This window comes from Anser cygnoides, chromosome 9 (genome assembly GCF_040182565.1).
Source record: "Anser cygnoides isolate HZ-2024a breed goose chromosome 9, Taihu_goose_T2T_genome, whole genome shotgun sequence".
NCBI classification, from domain to species: domain Eukaryota; kingdom Metazoa; phylum Chordata; class Aves; order Anseriformes; family Anatidae; genus Anser; species Anser cygnoides.
This window is the reverse complement of record NC_089881.1, coordinates 17,036,617-17,055,192: the sequence shown is the minus strand read 5'-3', so window position 1 is coordinate 17,055,192 and position 18,576 is coordinate 17,036,617. Positions and strand designations below refer to the sequence as shown.

Here is an 18,576-nt window from a genome sequence, read left to right as displayed (position 1 = left end):
GCTTCACTCCGGAACCCTACAAGTCCTACCCCTGCACCCCATCCACGGAGGGAGACCTCTCAAAAAGGTAGAGGCTCCGTGGCACTCAGCTGCTGGTCTGAAAACTGAGCCTCAATTTTACTACGGCCTTAGCAGGGCAGCCTTGCAAGCAGCTCCGGGAGCATCCGTGGGATTTCAGAAGCCTGCACAAGACTGATTGCAGGATGGGTCTCAACTGAAAACCCATCAGGGTCTGTCAGCATCACCAATTTAACCTCCTGTTCGCAACAGAAGACTAAGCTAGCATTCAGCTCATTTAAGGAGGTGGGAGGAAAGTAAAAGAGCTATAGATTTTCACCCAAAATGTTTTTTTTTTTTTTGTAAAAAGATCGATACCACCACTGCTTTATCACGTTCCAGAATTGCCTGATGCTAGTTGGTATCAACTGAGTCACAGCAGGAATGCCAGGGACATTTGTTAGCATGAGGCACAGCTTTAGGGCTAGGGCAGTCTACCAGCACTGCAATCAGCTGAGATCCTCTCTTCCATTTTCCAGCTCAGTGCTCAACTCCATATTAAACAAGCACTAGTACAAGCGGAGCCGCAGAACACAAAGCTAGACAATAAAGCCCTGAAGAGCGGAGGGAAGGCAGCTCCATCTACTCGCCTCTCTCCGGGCGGAGGAGGCGAACAGAAGTTCAATAGCTCAAACTCTGTCCTGCTGCAGTCCTGGAGGAAGCTGGAGCAGCCCGGTGCTGCCATAAACCAAAGCAGGTCAGGATGCTCTCCCCACATCAGGGAGCGGTGTCCAGCGGCGCTCAGGCAAGCTGCGTCAGCTGCCTCCAACACAGGCAATACACCGGAGTCTGCACCAACCCCGCCTCTGCTTCCACCTCCCTCCGTCCCCAGAGCACAGTTAAGCTCTGCAGACGTCCCCCACAGCTCAGCCCCCACTAGCCCCTCATTCAGCCAACTCTGCTCCCAGTTGCTGCCCTCTCCGCAGGCACAGGGAGTCAGCGCCGCCTTGATCTCGTCCTTCTCAAACGGCACAGCACCTCCTGCATCCTTCCCTGTTAACAACTAGGCCTTCTGCTCCATTCCTGGAATAGCTTCCCTTTCCTTCAAGCCAGATTCATTAACCAGCTGCTGCAGAGCTGCCTGCCTCCCCCAGGTACTCTGTGCATGTCATTTGTTAATGACTCATCTCAGCCTGGGCTCATTGCAAAGACACCCCCCTCCTTTTGCAGCACCGAGCGTGTCGCTGGCACGCCAGGAAAGCCAAACACGCGAACAGCTCAGTTCCCTCCAGTGCCCCATCCCTTCTCAGTCTCCTGTCACCACCAGGCACGGGACAGCTCTTTATTCAAAGGGCCGTTTCCTCCCCCGCTTATTTGCTGCTCAGAGGCACCGCGCACCGACGTGTAAATAGGGCCCTCGCCCCCACGCAGGCTTTGAGAACAGCAGGAACATAAGGATGAACTCGGAACTTCCAACACCCTAAAGAAGCTTCCGCGCACTAACGTGGCTCCTGTAACTGGCAGGGAGCAAACATCAAGGATGCCAAATTCACGTCTATTTCCCCAGCGGACTGTGGCTTGCTGAGGAGCTAAACTGATTTCCAAAGGCATTTGCATTCCTCTTGCCTCTTCGCGGGACTGATAGCAGAAATGTGAGGGAAACAGCACGGCTGAGGCCCACAGAGCCTCCCCTCGCTAGTCAGACCTCGTGAGGAACTGGATGACCAGTACACGGCGGTCACCCACGCAGGCAGCGAGAGACAGACTCAGTCCATCTTCATCACACGTACCCATTAGACGTGGGTACACAAAGTCCACCTACACCTCCTGAAGCTGTCAGAGAAACACTGGGAGAAGGTAGCACGGCTCCACTGCAAGAGCTCCCTTGAGATATAAGGGAAGGCGCCGTGCTCTGGGCTTATTCACTTACTTCGTATCCTTTACTGGGGACTCTTCCGGCCGGAGTTTCCAGGGGAAAGAGCTGGTAAAGAATCAGAAACCAAGGGACTTGACCCAGAGGCAGCTGGATGGGAGGCATTTCGAGCCACCTCTCAAGATTGAAAGCTGGTGTGCCTGCACTGCAGGAGAGAAAAGGGAGAGGAATTTACTTTCACAACTGTACATCAAGTCCTGTAGCCGAGGACTGAGAACACGCAGATGGCAAAGAACTCTGTAGCAGTAAGAGGAAGGCACATGCATTGCACGAGGAAGTGCAGGTGACAGCTTGCTGCAGGCCTGGAGCACTGTCACAGCCCTCTGCTTGAACAGCTCCCCTTCCCGCTCGCGGAAAGCCCCTCTCTTTCCACCACGGACTGAAGTAAAACACAGGAGCCAAACTACAGAGCTAGACCCAGAGGAAGGAATCAGTTGGCCCAAGGCAGAGCAAAACTTCAAACCTCCCACTACCAGGCAGCGAAGGTGTTTCGGCTCAGGAGACTGGGCTCAGCTACCGGCTTCGCCACAGATCTTTTCACACAGACTTGGACAAAGACGAACTCCTGACAACACGGGAACAGAAATTCCCTGCCTCCCAGATGCGTCAGGGAGATTAGTCAGACCTTCTGATAACGTAACATCAAGAACCAAGCAAACAGCCACGTGAACAAGTGCTGTTGGACGACAAGCCTAAATCAGCCTCAAAGCCAAGACTCCGAACTCTGACATTAAATCAGCATTTTTAATTTTTTTTCTAAAATGTGCTTTTTTGCGACTTGCTGTTTCAATGCCAACCCCGTCCTCCCCCTTTAAAAAAACCCACACCTCGCCGAATCAGGTGCAAATCACCTGAAATTAGTCTGTAACAAATAAAATACACAAAACAAAGGCTGAAATGCTTTAGAATCACAACAATGTACAAAAAAAAAAGGGGGGGGGGGAGGAAAATACAACCTGAAAGTGTTCAAAATTCAGAAAGACTAGTCAAGTCCGTTGCTTCAGCAAGGGGATGCTGCTGCGACCCCTGCCAGTGGGTCCTGGGCCGCCAGCCTGCCACAATGCTACACGGGCTCTCCTCCGTGCAGTCCGCTGTCACTAGCGTCCAAGGAAGAGCAAACGCTTTGCCCTTCGAAGGTATCAACGGGGGAACAACTCACAAGCAGCTCTGGGAGGTCACATCGCGTTCAGAAGGAACAGTTTCTAGCACGCCCCTAACCGTCTGCAAGAAGGAAGGCTTGGAAGAGCAGCCTGCTTCCTCCTTGCTGTATTGATGCCTCGGAGATGCAGGCCAGCGCGTTAAATCTGCGAGAGATTAAAGGGCTTCGTAAGGGCAGTAAACAGACAGTTAAGTAAACAGCCCAGCACTGGATCTCATCTTCACAGAGCGAGGTAGTGTGAATTTCACCCCAGTTTAAAATAGACAGGGGCAGCGGAAAGGCTGAAGACTTCCACGTAAAGCAGTTCCTGGCCTAGAAACCTTTCTGCGCTCCCTCTGGGAATGAAAAGATCTGTGTTGATGGCTTCCTCGCTCCCAGCCTGGCTTTGGTAGCCACACTTCAACCCTGGGATTCAGACTCTCACCACAGAAGTTCTCCCAAGATCTGATTTAGTACAGCAGCCTCCTAAAGGTTAAGCAGCAATGAGACTGGCTGGGAGGGAGCAAAACTGTCCACAGATATATTTTTTTTATTTTTACTGCCCCTTTCGGCTAGTCCCTTTCTTTAGAAGTCCCTCTTTAAAGGACCAGAACAGGGACACCCTCAAAAATGAACAGGGGCTGCACAGCGTAACTTAGCCAGGTGCTGCTCACTGGGAGCTGTATTCAAACAGGGCTTTTATTTGCCAGCCTGGAAGGGACTGGCCCAGAACCCACTGAAAAAAGGAGACGCAGGCCCTTTTTGCTCCTCCTGCTGTCATTCCTAGATGAATGACATTTAGATGGTATGTTCTAGTGACGGCTGGAGACCAGCCCTTTGACTTTGGACATCTTCTTTGTGGGCTGCCTTTGTTCTGTGTGTGGAGGGCACTCTCGCTCTACCAGCTGCTGCTCCATCTCCTGTGCCGACGACGAGGCTGTAGCTTTTAATGTTTTCTTTATGTTTGTGACCTGGCCAAGAAGAGACAGTGAATCAGCACCTGCTTCTTCCTCCCCTCACAGTAGCAACTCTGTTCATAAACATGCTGAGAAACCCCTGGAGGTTACAAAAACAAAGACAAAGCCCTCTCCTACCACAAACACGCTCTGCATTTGAGTTTGTAACGGGTAACATTTTGCCCTCACTTAGAGCCAGCATTGTTAATAATCCGTACGGGACCCAGACGGGAAACAACTAGAGCTTTCTTACTACTTTTAAGAGACAACAATACAGTATTGCACCACCTTCCTGGCTGACTGACGGGAGCTACTACTGCCTCGGTGCAGAACGTAGGCACCTTACTATTACGCTGGCCAGAACTAGCAGGGACAAAGGAGGCTGAGAGATAAATTTACGCTCTGGACAGCATTGAGAAATAAAAAGGGAAAATGCCACTTGGCCTAGCAGGCTCTCTGAGCCACAGATATTTGCTAGACGCAGGAACAGATCTTGGTCTGAGGGAGGCAGGAGTAATACTTCTGCTACTCTGGCTGAAAACGAGAGATACAGCAACAGGCACTGTACTCTGTCCCATGAAACCCCGCAGGGCCCACCAGAAATACAATCAGCGAACATTAAAAACAAAACAATAACAACAAAAAAAATAGGCCAAAACAAGTTTGGGAGTCAGGTGTGCCAACTCCAGGCCAAAGGCATCTGGCAAACCAAATGCACTACAGATGCCAGTCAAGCTGCCAAGCATAAACTGCTTCAGAAAGCAAACGTAAACCTACAGGGATGCAGCACTCTGCAAGAAATAAACTCTCAGCAAGTGTCTCGGGAGGACCATTTTCACCTTTACAGCTGTATTAGCCAAGATTTGTTCTCAGTAGTAAATACACATCAGCAGGGGCTAAAATCACATGCCCGTGCTGCCATCTACCGACTTAGAAGCGAATGCAACCTACAGCGGGAGCGCTCCCAGCCTGCGCTGCTGTAGCGATCCCCTTCTAGCCACTCGACACCAAAATACCCCAAAGGAAGATGCTGAGGGCATGTTTTTGCAAAAGCAATGAGACTCGATATATATAACTACACTCTCAGATTTAGAAGAAAAGTGAAGATTTTCCTTCCTTCCACAAAAGGAACAGAATTGTATCCAAGCTTTGTGTTACAAGCACTCTTTCCCTAACAAATCAATCGAGGAACTATGGCTGCTGCACCCACCTGGCCCATTTTATAGAGAAAAGTTGCAGCCTGCTCAGGGTGGGCAAATTTGATGTAGGTCTTTGTGGTGTTACTAGCACATGGAAACAGATGTGTATTTTTCCTGCCCTAGAACAGCACATCTGATTTGCATGATTGCTAGCCTACTTCAGAGAAGCCATAACCATTAACCAGGTGTTACCAGATTATCCAGTAAACAGAAACATTTAATGAAAAAGCACAGAGCAGTCTGAAATGACTGTACCCACCTCCATCTCTACCTGCTGCTGAGTTCGGTGATGGTTTTCTTTGTATTGGTTGGCTCTAAGTACTTGCTGCTCAATTCCTAAAAGAACTGCTTCACAACCGTCACACCTGCGAGACACAAACAATATCAGAGAGTATTTACGAGTTCTCACTGGAGCAGCTCAGTCAGGCAGCCTGAAAAGTTAAAGTCACCTAAAAGTATAGGAAATCATTAAATTTATATTCCTGATATGACTAGAGTTCCAAAAAAGCTGGCAAGAAAAATCTTTGCTGTGTACTGGATGCATTTCACAGCATTCTTTAGCTAGTCCATGAGACTCTTACTTACCCATCAAAAACTCAGTGCAGGTTCACTGCATCACCAACTTCCTTTTCAATCAGAATTACTGCTTGAAAAGGGGGTGCAAAACAATGCAATTTTAAAATTAAACACAAACATCAGATTGAGAGAATCCCCCTGGCTGTTAAGCATTCAAAAAGACACAAGTGCTTCTCCAACAGTGTTCCTAACTGGAGAGGACAGAAAGGGAATTGGCAGCGGGTTCGTTGTTACCTTCCAAACAACGCTGTAAGGTCTTAGAAGCTGCCAGAGTCCTCCCTCTGAGACGGGTTGGGGGGGGGGGGGTGGATTAGAAAAGAAAAAGAAAGAAAAAAAAACAGAAAACAAAACAAAACAAAGAACCTGCACCACCACAGGGCAGCGTATTTACACAGCAGTTTAATTACTTTTCGTGCACCCATTACCGTAACAACTAGGCAGTGACTCCCAGTCAGCTCAGAACCTGCCACAGGCTGCACAGCCTACAGGGGAATTTCTTTGGGTGGGAAGGGAATCTAACAAAAAGATGACAAGCAACTTCTTAGCAAAGGTACAAAAAGAGAGTACCACAGCCCCAGTGTGATGGCTGCATGCAGCCTGCATTTGCAGGGACAAAGAGGAGGCAAACAAAGGCAGCTAAAACTTCAAACTTGAAGAGACATCCCTCCTAAGAACTGTGATTCCCTACAGTTTGCCCATGCAGTTCTCATCACAATGCAAAAGGCTGAAAAATAACAGACAGTTCTGTTTTCATTATCAAGTGTAACAGCAGAAAGGGGACTTCAGCTTGGCACAAGTGTTTGAAAAGGCCTTGGCTCCTCACTAGGGTTCTGCCACGTAAAAGCCACAATGAGACCAGAATCTCAAGATATAGTTTGGCTTGAAGCATAACCCAAATTGAAATCTAGACGGGATCTTGGAAAATTTGCCCAACAGTCTCTTCCTCCAAGTGCCCACTTGCAGCAGAAGACACCTGATTAACAAACATGATGAAATTGAGCCAGAACTTGAAACTTCAAGGAATGAGAAAAAACAAGACAAAGTGCACACAAGGAGCAAGCAAGGTAGAGACTGCCTCACCATTCCTGAAGCGTTTTGACAATGTTACTGATGTCCTTCTTCTGAATGTCTCTGCCGATGCAAAAATCCACCTCTAACACCTGGTTTCGTTGATCCAGCTTCCCCTGGATAATATCTGTATAAACCGCTTCAATAATCAGGTCTTCCAACTCCCTCAGATTCCTCATGTCCAGGTCCTTCAGCAACACGGAGTAGGGAATGCACTAAAACCAGCAAGCCCAAGAGTAAGTTAACAGTCCTAACCAGAACGAACAGCTAAGTCTCAAACAGAAAGAGGGTTGGCAGATGGTCAAGGCCCAAATGTTTATATCCTACACTTCAGCCTGCAAGCACAGCAGTGACTGATGGTGGCAATACAAATACCTGCTACTAGGCTATGCAATATTCTGACGCAGCTTGGGTAATTCCTGAAGCTTTGGCATAGCGCCTTCTGAAGGAAAAAGATAATGACGTTGTAGAAGAAATTAAGATCGTTGACTAGCTTTTCCTCCAGAACAAAAAGTCGGTGCTTTTAAGAATGATTCTCCATCTCCAGCAGCGAAAGGAGCCATACAAAGTTTCCCAGACCTTACCAACCAAATAATATGGCTGTTCAGACACCCCCATACCTCATCCCCAGAAGTTCATTAAGTTAATGTCCCAAATGCACCATGAGAACACTGCACGTTACAAGTCCTTTTCAAATTACAGTTTTTTTTGTGAGTACTCATGCAGTCCGATACAACTGCGATGCTAAGAATTGATGCCATTTAAAAAAAAAAGAAGTTTGCTATCACGCACAGCGTACTTTACCTTCATTCTGGAAGCCAGGCTTACAATTGTCAAGTGTTTCAGTTTGTTTTTCTGAGTTGCTGTTAATTCAGGCAGGTTATCTTTGTTTGCTGTTAACGTTAAAGAGACAAGATTCAGAACTTTCCTTCAAGAACTATAAGACGCAGGCTGCAAGACTGCAGGCCAGTTAAACTATGCTGAATCCTGAAAGACAGCTCCAGCTACTGGGGGTGCTGGTAAGCGGAGAGAGCTGCCACTGATGAGACATTAGCACACTAAGAGAGAGAGAAAAAGTTTAAAAAACAAGTTGGCAATCCCATTCTTCTCTGCTTCTTTAGTAATTCTGATTTTGGAATTAGAATGTAATTCACATCTACGCGAGTGGTGTCCTGCCAAAACAACTGGTAAATGCTTTGTTTCTACCACCAAGTCATTTTTATTCATTAATGAGCTGACAGAATTAAATGCTTTTTGCTGTTCTGCTTGGAAAACATAGTTGGTTTTCTCTCTCTGAAGAGCTACAGAATTTACAGTTGGAAGTATAAAGTACCAGACTGAGGAAGAGAGAAGAAACTATTAATCCAGACACTTACATGGCCTCACTGTCGCTATGTTATATCCATGTGCCTTATGAATATTTAAAAACAGAAAGGAAACAGCCAGCTTTCCAAACCAAAGAAAGTCTTTAAAATACCTGCTTTAATGAAAATTAGTGTTTCAGTGCACTCAAGTTCTCCCAGCCATCCCACCTCATTCAGTGCCCTAACTTTTGACTACTTTTCCCCCTTTCCCTTTCTTCACTTGGAAAAGAAATGAATTATCATGTACTGGGATGCAAGACCCACACACAGCAAACACACCCTCTAATCTGTCACAGAATTCACGAGGGTCACGTTGCTCCACAGCCACTGGAATTATCAGCCCTTGCATTTCCTGATGCCACTTCTCCTTACTGGAACTGGATAGCTCACCCACCACAGTGATAGCCGGCACTGTGACACAATTATTTGTCACAGTCTCTAATAGTCTGGATTAGGCTGCTACCCACCAATGAAGTACTAAATTATAGCAGAATTGAAGCGTAAGAGCACAAGAGATGAAGCACATCCCGACAAATACTAAGATGATTCACACTTAGCCTCCTTCCAAAGATGCTTAAGAGTCATTATTCCAATTTCTGTTCTGGCAAAGAAATGTTTCATTTTGTTTCAGCAATGCTGTCACAATAAAAGGTTATAAAAACCTATACGGTTTATAGGATAAATAACACAATCTTTTTTTTTTTTCTCAAAGTTTTCTGCAACTTCCATAAGCAGCATCATCTAAATTTGAAACCAGATGTCTGAAATCAGAGGTAAGTGGCCCGTAAATGTCACTGAATATTGCTACAGACCAATCCAATCCAGTGTTGCAGTCCAAACCAAACCAGTAAAATACCAGACTCCAGCCTGGATCCTTCCTCCACTTTCTAGTAATTAAGAAGTGCATACAACCCAGTAACCCCCTAGAAATGATTCTTCCAAGCAAATTCTGTGCTTAAACATTTTCACCCAGCCACACTAGACCAGGTACCACAGAAAGCAAAAAATTGCCTCAGACAATGCCAAAGGAAAACAGGCAGCAGTCTCTTACCTACGTAGTCTGGGTACGTGCCGTATGCAAACAGGTTCAGCAGCTGGAAATAAGCAGCATTAGTCCCTTCAGCAAGCTGGGTGGGAAGAAAAAAGAAATCCCATGGAACACAGCAACAGCCAATGTGATACCGGCAGGCAACTTCTCCAGAGTACATTTTAAGCCCACGTGTGACGAGTACTCCCGTAAGAGCAATTACGCCCAATTCTTAAAGAGCTGGACCCTTTCTAAGGCCTCATGAGCAGCAACAAATTTCAGCAGTTTCAGAGTCAAGATGATCCACCCATTTCTGTGTGACTGAACTTAAATATAGCTTGGACTACCAACTGCTTTGTGCAGCATCTGAGGAGGTAAAAGAAAAAAGCAGCTCGGTTGTAGCTGACATCTGACAGGGCCAGCTCTTCTCATCATGTAAGAAGCACGCAGGCAGTGGTGTCGGTTGGTTAAGCATCCTTCCTATTAGCAGGAAACCTAAGAAAGTTCATCTGCAGAACCACAAAAAACTTCAAAGCAAGCTAAAAACGTTCTAAGTTAAGTGCATTTGGAAGTAATATTAGTGCTCGCAAACAAACACTTCACTAGAATAACTGCAGCACTAATCCATGATTTTTATTGAGTCTTTTGTGTGTATGCTCTGCTTTTTTTGTTTGTTTGTTTTTTAAATACAATTTGCTACACACAGGTCAGGGGAAGAACATAATTGCAACTTGATGCTAGATAACCAGAGAGGCATTTTTAGACATACCTAAGAGCCTATTTGGAAAGTCAAACTTGCTGCATGCCATGTTGTTGCACCTGCAGAGATACTCAACCTAGAATCCCCTACTGAAGTAGAGGGGGGTGCTGGCATGGCATTCTCTGTAAAAGCCCTGGAACTTACTTTCCACCTTGGTTTGAAATGGTTTAGATTTGGTTACCACCCAGGCCTGATACACTAGACATCTGTTCACGAAGATTTTTGGAGAGCTCTGAGGCTCTGCTTTCCAGGACAATGAAGAAATAGAAAGGGATTTGGTTGTTGGCTGGATAGGTGCCTTCTTAAGATCGTTACTGGGCTGCTGCCAGATATTTGCTTTACTAGCAATCGCATTAAGGTAGTAAAGCTTTATATAGGTATTTTTTTAACATCTAAATTTATACAGGCAAAACCAATGTCAATCTCATACCCAAACACCTCAGAATTGAGGTTAAGTTACATCAGGCCCCTCCTGGCACAGAACTTTCACAAGCATAGGCTGTCTGTGCAAACTTCAGGGGATCCATTGTAGTGGGAGTGCAGAAGGAACATTAGTATAGAAACTCATCTCTTACCTCTTGCACGTTTGCTAACTCCAACAGCTCTCCGAAGACATAAACCCCAGGGGCCTCCAGCACTTGGTTTATAAGAGCAGTCAGAGCTGAGCCACTTGTACCTTTGGCTAGCAAAATAAACTGCTCTAGAAGATTGCAGGACGGTTTCTGTTCTCCTGCCATTCTAGGTTTTTCAATCTGTCAATAAAAGAAAACAGTATTAATTTACGATCTCCTCTCTGCTATATTCTGTCTGACTGCGAAGCAGAAGGTGTGCGCCGCATGGTAACGTTTCAGTGTCAGCTGAGCCGGCTTTTCCTTTGGCATTCAGAGGGTAGGCCAGGAACCCTACAGGCTCAAATTCTGATCCGTCTGGGAAGCAAAAACAATTCAGACAATATCTGAGCAAAATTTCTGCAGACTGGCCAGTTCCCACAAGAACCATTCATGGTAGTAGGAAAAGAGTTTAGATTTCACCCTGTTTTCAGACCTGTCCCTTCCACTGATGCTGCCAAGTAAAGCCAACTGCAGAAGTTGTGTTATCAGAGATGATATCCTTATGTTTACTACAGGCCACCTAGGACTTCCTCCTTCCCAAAACTCATTACACAGCTTCTAAACAGCAACTGACTGTTCACTTTGAAGAATTCACCTACCTTGTAGGCCTGCATATTGCACCTTTTCCTTTGACATCAGCATAGACAAAGCATGAGTACATAATTCATACTGCTTTCCTCAGCCTAAAAGGAGAAAATAACCATGGCCTGTAAGTGGCTTACTAGCCTACATTACACAGTTACAGTGTTTTGGGTTAACTGTAAAGCTTCAGTGATAAAAATACCCTTTCTACAAAGGCTCTATTTAAGTCCCTGTAGAGGGAGGTCTTTGTCTTTTACTGTTCGCTCACATTTCTGGCGTGCACACTGTCTCCCAGCACCAACATGTTGCTTGAAATATAGAGCACTATTTATAAACAACTGAAACAAACTTATTTTTACAAACAACTAAGAAAAACTTTGGAAGCATATTATTCAGTCACAAAAACAAAGAACTTAGCAGATAAGGGTTTTTTCACGTTACATTTACGTAAGATAATTCTCATGCATAGGTGGAAACCTTTACTCTGGTGAAGAAAATCAGACACCAGAGAACCTGTGTCTCATTCAGCCTGACCCCTGGGACCACATCTGCTCCCAGAGAGGGTGCTGCTGTCACACAGGTGTTTGCCTTGCTTTGCCATGCCTAAGCAAATGAAGGCTTTTGAAAGCAATGCAGCCAGCTTCACTTATTACTCAGCTCCTGAAAAAACAGTTTACTCCACTCCATCACACCCCTCATTATAAGCGGTTAGAACCCGAGAGGGCAATTTTTTGTGCTTTCCACACAGAGATCTTTAGACTCTCAGTTTAAGGTCTCTTTGGGATTATTTTCATCAAAGACACATATACTGACTGAGCAGTACCTCAGTTTCTCATTGAGAACCCCCCCGTAACACTCAGTTTGACTTCCTAACACGCCTGGGGGTACGCCAGCACCACTCGCCCCGCTCACAGACGAGGAAATAGGTACAGAGGACGGGCAATTCTCTCAAGATCATGCACGAAGCGACTGAGCGGCGATGAAACCCACACCTCGCAGTCCCCGAGCCTTCCCTCCCAGCCAACCCTGCCCACACCGGTGTGTGAGATCGCGGAGGAGAGGCTTTACCCGCACCATACAAAGAACGGCACGCCAGCTCTCTGCCCCCCTCCAAGCCTCCCCTCAGCCCGCCGTGCCTCTGGGCGGCCCTCCCGGCTCTCCCCACCGCCCTACCTGACAGGAACCGCGGCAGCACCGGCGGGCGGCGCCGTGAGGGGGCAGCCCCGGCCCCGCCGGGCACCCACGGCGCCTTCTCCCCCCGCCTCACCGCAGCCTTTCCGAGGCACGGCGGCAACCGGCCCCCTCCCGGCCCCACAACCCCGCGTCCCCCGTGCCCCCACCGCCGGGCTGACTTTCCCCGGGACCCCGTTCGCGTCTGTCCCTCCGTCCCCCGGCGTTACCTCGCCGCCGCGGCCTCCCCTCCTGCCTCCCTCCCGCCCTGCGGCCCCCGGCGCCGTGCCCGCCGCGCCTCAGGCCGCCATGATGGCGGCGCCGGTGTCCCCCGCGCCGCTCCTTCCCCCGGACCGCGCGGCCGCGCACCGAGCGTTCCGCCCTCGGGCGGCCTCAGCGCCGGGCCCGGTGCTGAAAAGCCCTGGCAGCCGTCGCAGCCCGCCGGTGGGCTCGGGGTGTCTGTCAGAGCCGCCCTAAAAACGCTTTTGGTAGCCCACGAGCTGTGGGCTGTGGCTGGTGGGAGACCCCCGGCGCGGGGAGAGGCAGGCGGCAGCCCCTGTGGAGGATTTACCTCACGCGGGGTGATGAAGCGTCCCGAGCGGGATCCTAAATCACCGTGGCCTCTGCCGCCAGATTTGCTTCTTCCTACTTTTACCCCGTCCCATCACGCATCTCGCCTCGTGCTCCCATCCTCATCCAGCAAGCAGAACCCGGCATGGCCACAAGCACGCCGTGCAGTGAGGTACCAGTGTCAGCCCCACACCGCCTCACACCCCCTCATCTGTGTAATACGAGGCTGTGATTAACGTGCACGGCTGGTACACACTCATTTAACGGGGTGGGGTGAGGCTGGTTGGCCTTGTGGCATCCCTAAGAGCACGGGGTGTCAAACCGTCCCTAGTGCTAGCTGTGCTGGGTCTCCTTGAGCTATGACGCCGCGATCCCTAAAACCAAACGCCTCCTCTCGGGCTCCACCGCTTCCTGAAAAACTGTTTAATTACAAGCAAGCGAAGTTTCTGGCTCCGAGGGCACAGCAGGTGTTGGGGTGTGACGTGCTGTGGCACCGTCTCGGGGTTTTTGCACTCCGGGGTGACCTGTGCGCGGGGCTGGCATTTTAAAGCCACGTTTTAGCGTGCTCTTTGTTCTGACGGCACGGCAGCGTGGGTCCATTTTACACTTACAGGTTCCATTCATTTTTTTGAATCTGTGCATATGCTACAGCCTTCAGAGCGGATTAAATCTTCCATTTTATGGCATGAACCAGACAATGCCCGAGAAGCTGAAACGGGGCCATTAGCGGCGATAAACAATTGAGCAGTTGTGCTGGGCAGGACAATGGAGGCTGCCAGCTGAGCCATTGACTGCCCCTCCGGCCAGTCCTCCTGGGGAGCGAATGGAAAAATGCCAAAAAGATGGGGTGAAGGATCACAAGGTGCTAGAAGTGGTTTTAGACTCTCTAGACAAGTCGTCTGTGTGAGTGACAAACCGAAACACAGAGCTCAGCCTGTGCTGTGGGGAGTGGGGGGAGCAGGGAGGCAGCTGGAGGAGCTGAGATCCTCTCCAGGACACAGACCAGGAGCCAAAAGACTCTGGGGAGGAGGGAGAGGAGCTGGGGTGGGAATGAGAGGGCTTTGGGGGTTGTTACCCTTCCCAAAATCTGTACACTCGTCTGTGCCATGCTGTGAATAAAGCGTGCCTCTGTTTAAAATTCTTTAGCAAAGTACAAAGTGCTTCTGGCTTTCAGTCAGCCAGTCCCTGAAGATCAAACCGTAGACCAGCATGGCCAGGAGCAGGGGAGCTTTCAGGGAACAAACATCAGAAGCTATTAGGGAAACTGACAGGGCTTAGCCTGCGTCTCGGAGCCATCCACAGTTGGTCCCTGGGGTCCCATCTTCCCGAGAAGGGGTGACAGGCAAGCAGAGAGATGCAAGCGTTGGGATGCTGTTGTGACAGTCTGGGCTTCGAAGCAAATTGGATGTAAAAAACTAGGCCCTGCACAGCAAGGGAACTCAGCCAGGGCTATAACAAGCCATTCAGTAATTTGCTTAAGCTACGCTTAGATCTCGTCTGCACAGGGAGGGAGAATTACCTCTTTAATCACATCCGAAACAGGCCCTCCACCACGGTTCGTGTTACCCCACAGGTACACTGGCACAGTTGCTCTGGGAGAGAAGTGCGTCACCTCATTTGTCTGAAGAGCTGTTCAAGCTGAAATCCAGGGCCGATGCAGACATGGAAATGTGTAATAGCGAGCTATTTCCCATGGATCATTTTTGCAACCTCTTGCTGGAGCCCACAGATAAAAATCAACCAACTACTACTGAGCCCTGCTGCATTAGTCCCTTTTAGGTCATCCAGGAGGATCTTTTTGTCAGGCTGTTGTGACATCTCCTGGCTGCTGCCAGCCAGCCTGGCTGGCTGAAGTGGACTTTGGAGGATAGCATCAGTTAAGCTCAGCTTCTGGGATGGATTTTTTTTTAAATAAAATAAAAATATGAGTATGCCCAGCTGTCTTGTCTCCTTTCAAACTGCTATTGCAACCTCTTGCTCCACCCACGCAGCTTTCCGCATGCAGGGAGATGTTAATCCATTTTATCTTTTAATGTTAGCATTATCTCTTCACTCGCCCCGTCTCTTCCCCTTGTGATTCTATAATCTAGGTCCCTTTTAGGCAGCAGATAATTTCACCTTGTTTCCTTGTGTTGCCTGAGAAAAGAAACCATAAATCCAGAGTAATGTCTCCAAGCAGTGGGGTCACGGAGCCCCAGAGAGACTTTGAGAACATCATTTCTCTCAGTCAGGAAAAATGCACGAGCCTGTAAAGTCACCTGTAAGGGACAGAGACGGGGAAGGCTGGGATTACAGCGCAGTGACAGCCCTCTGTCCCACAGCTCAGTCACACTGAGCTCGGCATCTGGTTCTTCAGGCTTTTGAGCGCCCGACCTCCAGCTGCTCATCCTGCCCCCGTCTGCACCCTGCTGCCAGGCAGGCGGCGCCAGCTTTGCCCCTCCTCGGTGTGCACCTCCCTGCGCCCCAGGGCACGATTCTGGAGCTGGCTCTTCTCCCCTGAAATCCCAGTTTTGATGTGTCACCGGCAAGAAAGTTCACACCCAGTGTCACCAAGGTGAGGGCTGATAGTGAAAGCAGGTACTTTTGTGTTTCTTAACCTTTCCCTCACCTTTCATAAATAAAAGGTGGTTTAAATCAAAAAAGAGGTACCTTAGGATAACATAGGAGCTTACCAATAGCCCACATAACACTCGTTATATTAAGAAATCATGCAGTAGGCTAGATTTATCTGCCAGGATTAGGATCTGATTCCTAAAATGCCCACTAATTTTACTTCCCAACCAACTTAAAGCAAAATATCAACTGCTGGCACCACAGCCATGTTAGAGCAGGAACATCTACATGTGACCAAGTGGGGTAAGCTGGGATACATAAATGCTAACGCAGCCTTGGATGCGTTTTCACTCCCCATCCACGTGTGCTTTCACCATACTTCACCCATTTATTCTCTCCTGCCAGGTTTCCAGCACCTCAACTGCCAGCACACATCTGCAGAGGAAGGGGTGATGGGAGACTGAAGACTTGCTGAAGAAGCTGTCAAGCTCTCCACTTTTCCCAGGATCTGGGGAGCAAGCTGCTAGCTGGACTCTCATCTCTTGCCTTGGCCAGGCTGGGGGCGATGTGTATCTGAATGGTGGCCGACGCGCAGCTGTACAACCCCTTCCGTTGAGTGTGGGGTGGGAGAAGGCCCCAGCTTACAAACCCATCTCTCAGTTATGCTGGAGAAACACCAGCTCTTTTATCAGCACCTTGGGAGGACGGCCGTTCCAGTGCTCTGGGGAGGCAGACGGCAGGCTGGCAGCATCCTCTCATCTGCAATGACAGCTTGGGAACTGCGACACCTGCCAGCTCCGTGTGCTTGGGATGGAAAAGCAAAGGTGAGGTTTTCAGAACAAAGTCATGCAGAGGGATAGCGAGACTTGCTGCGTAGCTTTCTCACAAGTGGATCGGAAAGCTGACGTGCTATTTGCGTTAATATAGGCTGAGGATTTTGAGAGGCGAGAACTCGGGGCTTCTGTCACCCTCTGCGTTACGGTGTCCCAGGTAGCGCCGTTCCACGGGCCGGGAGCTGTCCCAAGATCTCCAAGCTTCCTCTGTCAGTTCTTCCAGGAGCTCAAACCGGAGCAACGCCGACTGCCCAGCCCGTACCTCCCCACACAGACTGATGGAAACTGGGATTTGACCCCAAAACACAAAAAGACCCCAACTGTGCCCTGTGGGGCTGCCGCCCTGTGCCCTCAGGGGCTGACGGAGCCCCTCGCTGCCCAGCCCCGCCGTCTCGGGAGCGAGGTTGGGGCACCCAAGCCCCAGCCGCCCGGTGCCCCCTCACACCCCGCCGCCTCCTTCCCAACGAGGAGCCCGGCCCCGGGGCCGCGCTAACGCCCCGCGCCCGGCCAAGTTTGTCCCACGTCGCCTCCCGTCCCCGCCCCGCCGCCGGGCCCGGCCGCGCCGAGCTCCTCAACGCCCGCTGCGCAGCCGCCCTTGAACGACAGAGGGGAGGGGGGGAAGAGAAAGAGGGGGGGGGAAGACGCGAGGGCGCGCTCTGATTGGCCAACCCACCTGTCAGCAAAGGAGGCGGCGGCGAGTGATTGGCCGGCTGGGCCGGGCGGGAGGCGGGGCGGAGGGAGGCGGCCGGGGTTGGTTGCGGCGGGCGGTGGCGGGTGCGAGGGAGCGGAGGGAGGGAGGGGGGAGGAGGGGCGGGGGGCCCTGAGGCGCCGCTGTCACCGCCGCCGCCGCCGCCTCCTGCCCGCCCGGCCAGGCCCGGCCCGGCCCCGGCCCGCGCAGCCCCCTCCGCCCGCGGCGGGACCATGTCGGCCACGGACGAGCGGGCCAAGGAGATCCTGCGGGGCTTCAAGCTGTATCCGCCCGGCTGAGGGGGGCGGGGGGGGGAACGGGGAAGGGGGGGGGGGGGCGGCGTGAGGGGAAGGGGGGAGGGGTTGTCATGGAAACGGCCCCCCCCTCCCGGGGGGGGGATTGTGCCCGATGGGGTCCCCCCCCCACACACACACCGGGGGGTGCCAGCGGGGTCCCCTCCCCATGGAAGCAGCTGCCCGTGGTAGTGGGGGTGGCCTCAGGGCCCGGGCTTGGTGGGTGGGAGCCGGGAGGGGACTTGGGGGGGATGGAGGGGGGAGGGGGGTCCCCGCCAGGGTGGGGGTACACAGGCGGAAAGGCCGAAGGCCACCCCCGCTGCTCCCGGGGTGCCCCTGCAGGAGCTGAGGGGCTGCTCACCGGGGTCCCTGCTTCAGCTGGGGGCGGCTGGTCGGCTGCAGGAGGAGCCCAGCCCTTCCCCTGGGCCTGCTGCTCGGGGTCCTCTCCTCGGGGACCCTCTCCTCGGAAGGGCCGTACCTGGTCTGCTCGTCCCGAAGCGGCTCCTTCCCAGTCGTGCGGTGAGGTACCGGCGCATGCTGCCCTGGCCACGGTTGGCTGTACGCGTAGCGATGCCGCTGACGTGCCGTCAGATGCCTTTCCCTGCAGGTTATTTGAAAACTTTTTGCATCGGGGCTTGCAAAAGGGTTTGTTTTGCATGTTAGCTGAACGCGGGGTTAAGGGCGATCAAAGGAGATAGAGCTGAGCTCAGAAGAGAAATGAGAGCCCGCGTGCACCTTTCCAAGCCCGGGTAAAAGTAGAGAAAGGCTCAATGTAAAGGCCCACGTGCAACCTGAGGATGGGAGAAATGTGCTGCATAGAACTACTACAGCAGATTCTTCTAGGCTTGAAAGACAGGTGCAAGAATGACCTTTAAGCACAGGGAAACTTTTTTTTTTTTAGTGGAAAGGACAGAAGTGAACTGAATACCCTCTTGATCTGATGCTGTTATTCCTGAACAGATTTCTGGCCAATGAAACGTTCATAATCTCTATGCCAGCTGTAGCACAATCTGAATTTCTAGGCTGGATTTAGCAGGACAGCTACTACCAAACTATAAGCAGATGCTTTTCTTAACTTATGAATCACTGTCCCCTCCCCCAGCTTTTAGTACTGCATCTGGTTTCTTTGCTTCTGCGCTAGCAATATTGACAGCTCTCTTTATTTATGAAGATGTAATATTTCAGCTGTCAAAACGTTATTTAAGAGCCTTTTGTGCAGGCAATTAGAAAAAGCATAAGCTTCTGACAAGCCCAGACT

The 18,576-nt window shown here is 50.4% G+C and overlaps 2 protein-coding genes across 4 annotated transcripts in view; one reads left to right on the top strand and one right to left on the bottom strand.

Moving 5' to 3' along the window:
• Positions 1–2,653: 2,653 nt before the first annotated feature.
• On the bottom strand, positions 2,654–17,980 carry COPS7B (COP9 signalosome subunit 7B). 3 transcript variants are annotated; one of them, XM_048076651.2, is made up of 8 exons: positions 12,612–12,695; positions 11,229–11,312; positions 10,594–10,770; positions 9,283–9,358; positions 7,672–7,760; positions 6,880–7,082; positions 5,483–5,588; positions 2,654–4,039 (listed from the first exon to the last, which is right to left on the bottom strand). In XM_048076651.2, the coding sequence occupies exons 2-8, from the start codon at positions 11,241–11,243 to the stop codon at positions 3,881–3,883; spliced, it is 825 nt and encodes a 274-aa protein (XP_047932608.1). In that variant the 5' UTR covers positions 11,244–11,312; positions 12,612–12,695; the 3' UTR covers positions 2,654–3,880. The 3 variants fall into 3 exon arrangements, with proteins under 3 accessions (XP_047932608.1, XP_047932607.1, XP_047932609.1); XM_048076650.2 differs by lacking the exons at positions 11,229–11,312; positions 12,612–12,695 and adding an exon at positions 17,797–17,980; XM_048076652.2 differs by lacking the exon at positions 11,229–11,312 and having other exon boundaries at positions 12,612–12,743.
• The window catches only part of PDE6D (phosphodiesterase 6D), a 36,885-nt gene continuing 35,449 nt past the window's right edge, over positions 17,141–18,576 (top strand). The window contains exon 1 of the mRNA XM_067002603.1: positions 17,141–17,308. Within this exon, the coding sequence (XP_066858704.1) occupies positions 17,259–17,308 (50 nt within the window). The 5' untranslated portion in view covers positions 17,141–17,258. The remainder of the gene's footprint in view (positions 17,309–18,576) is intronic.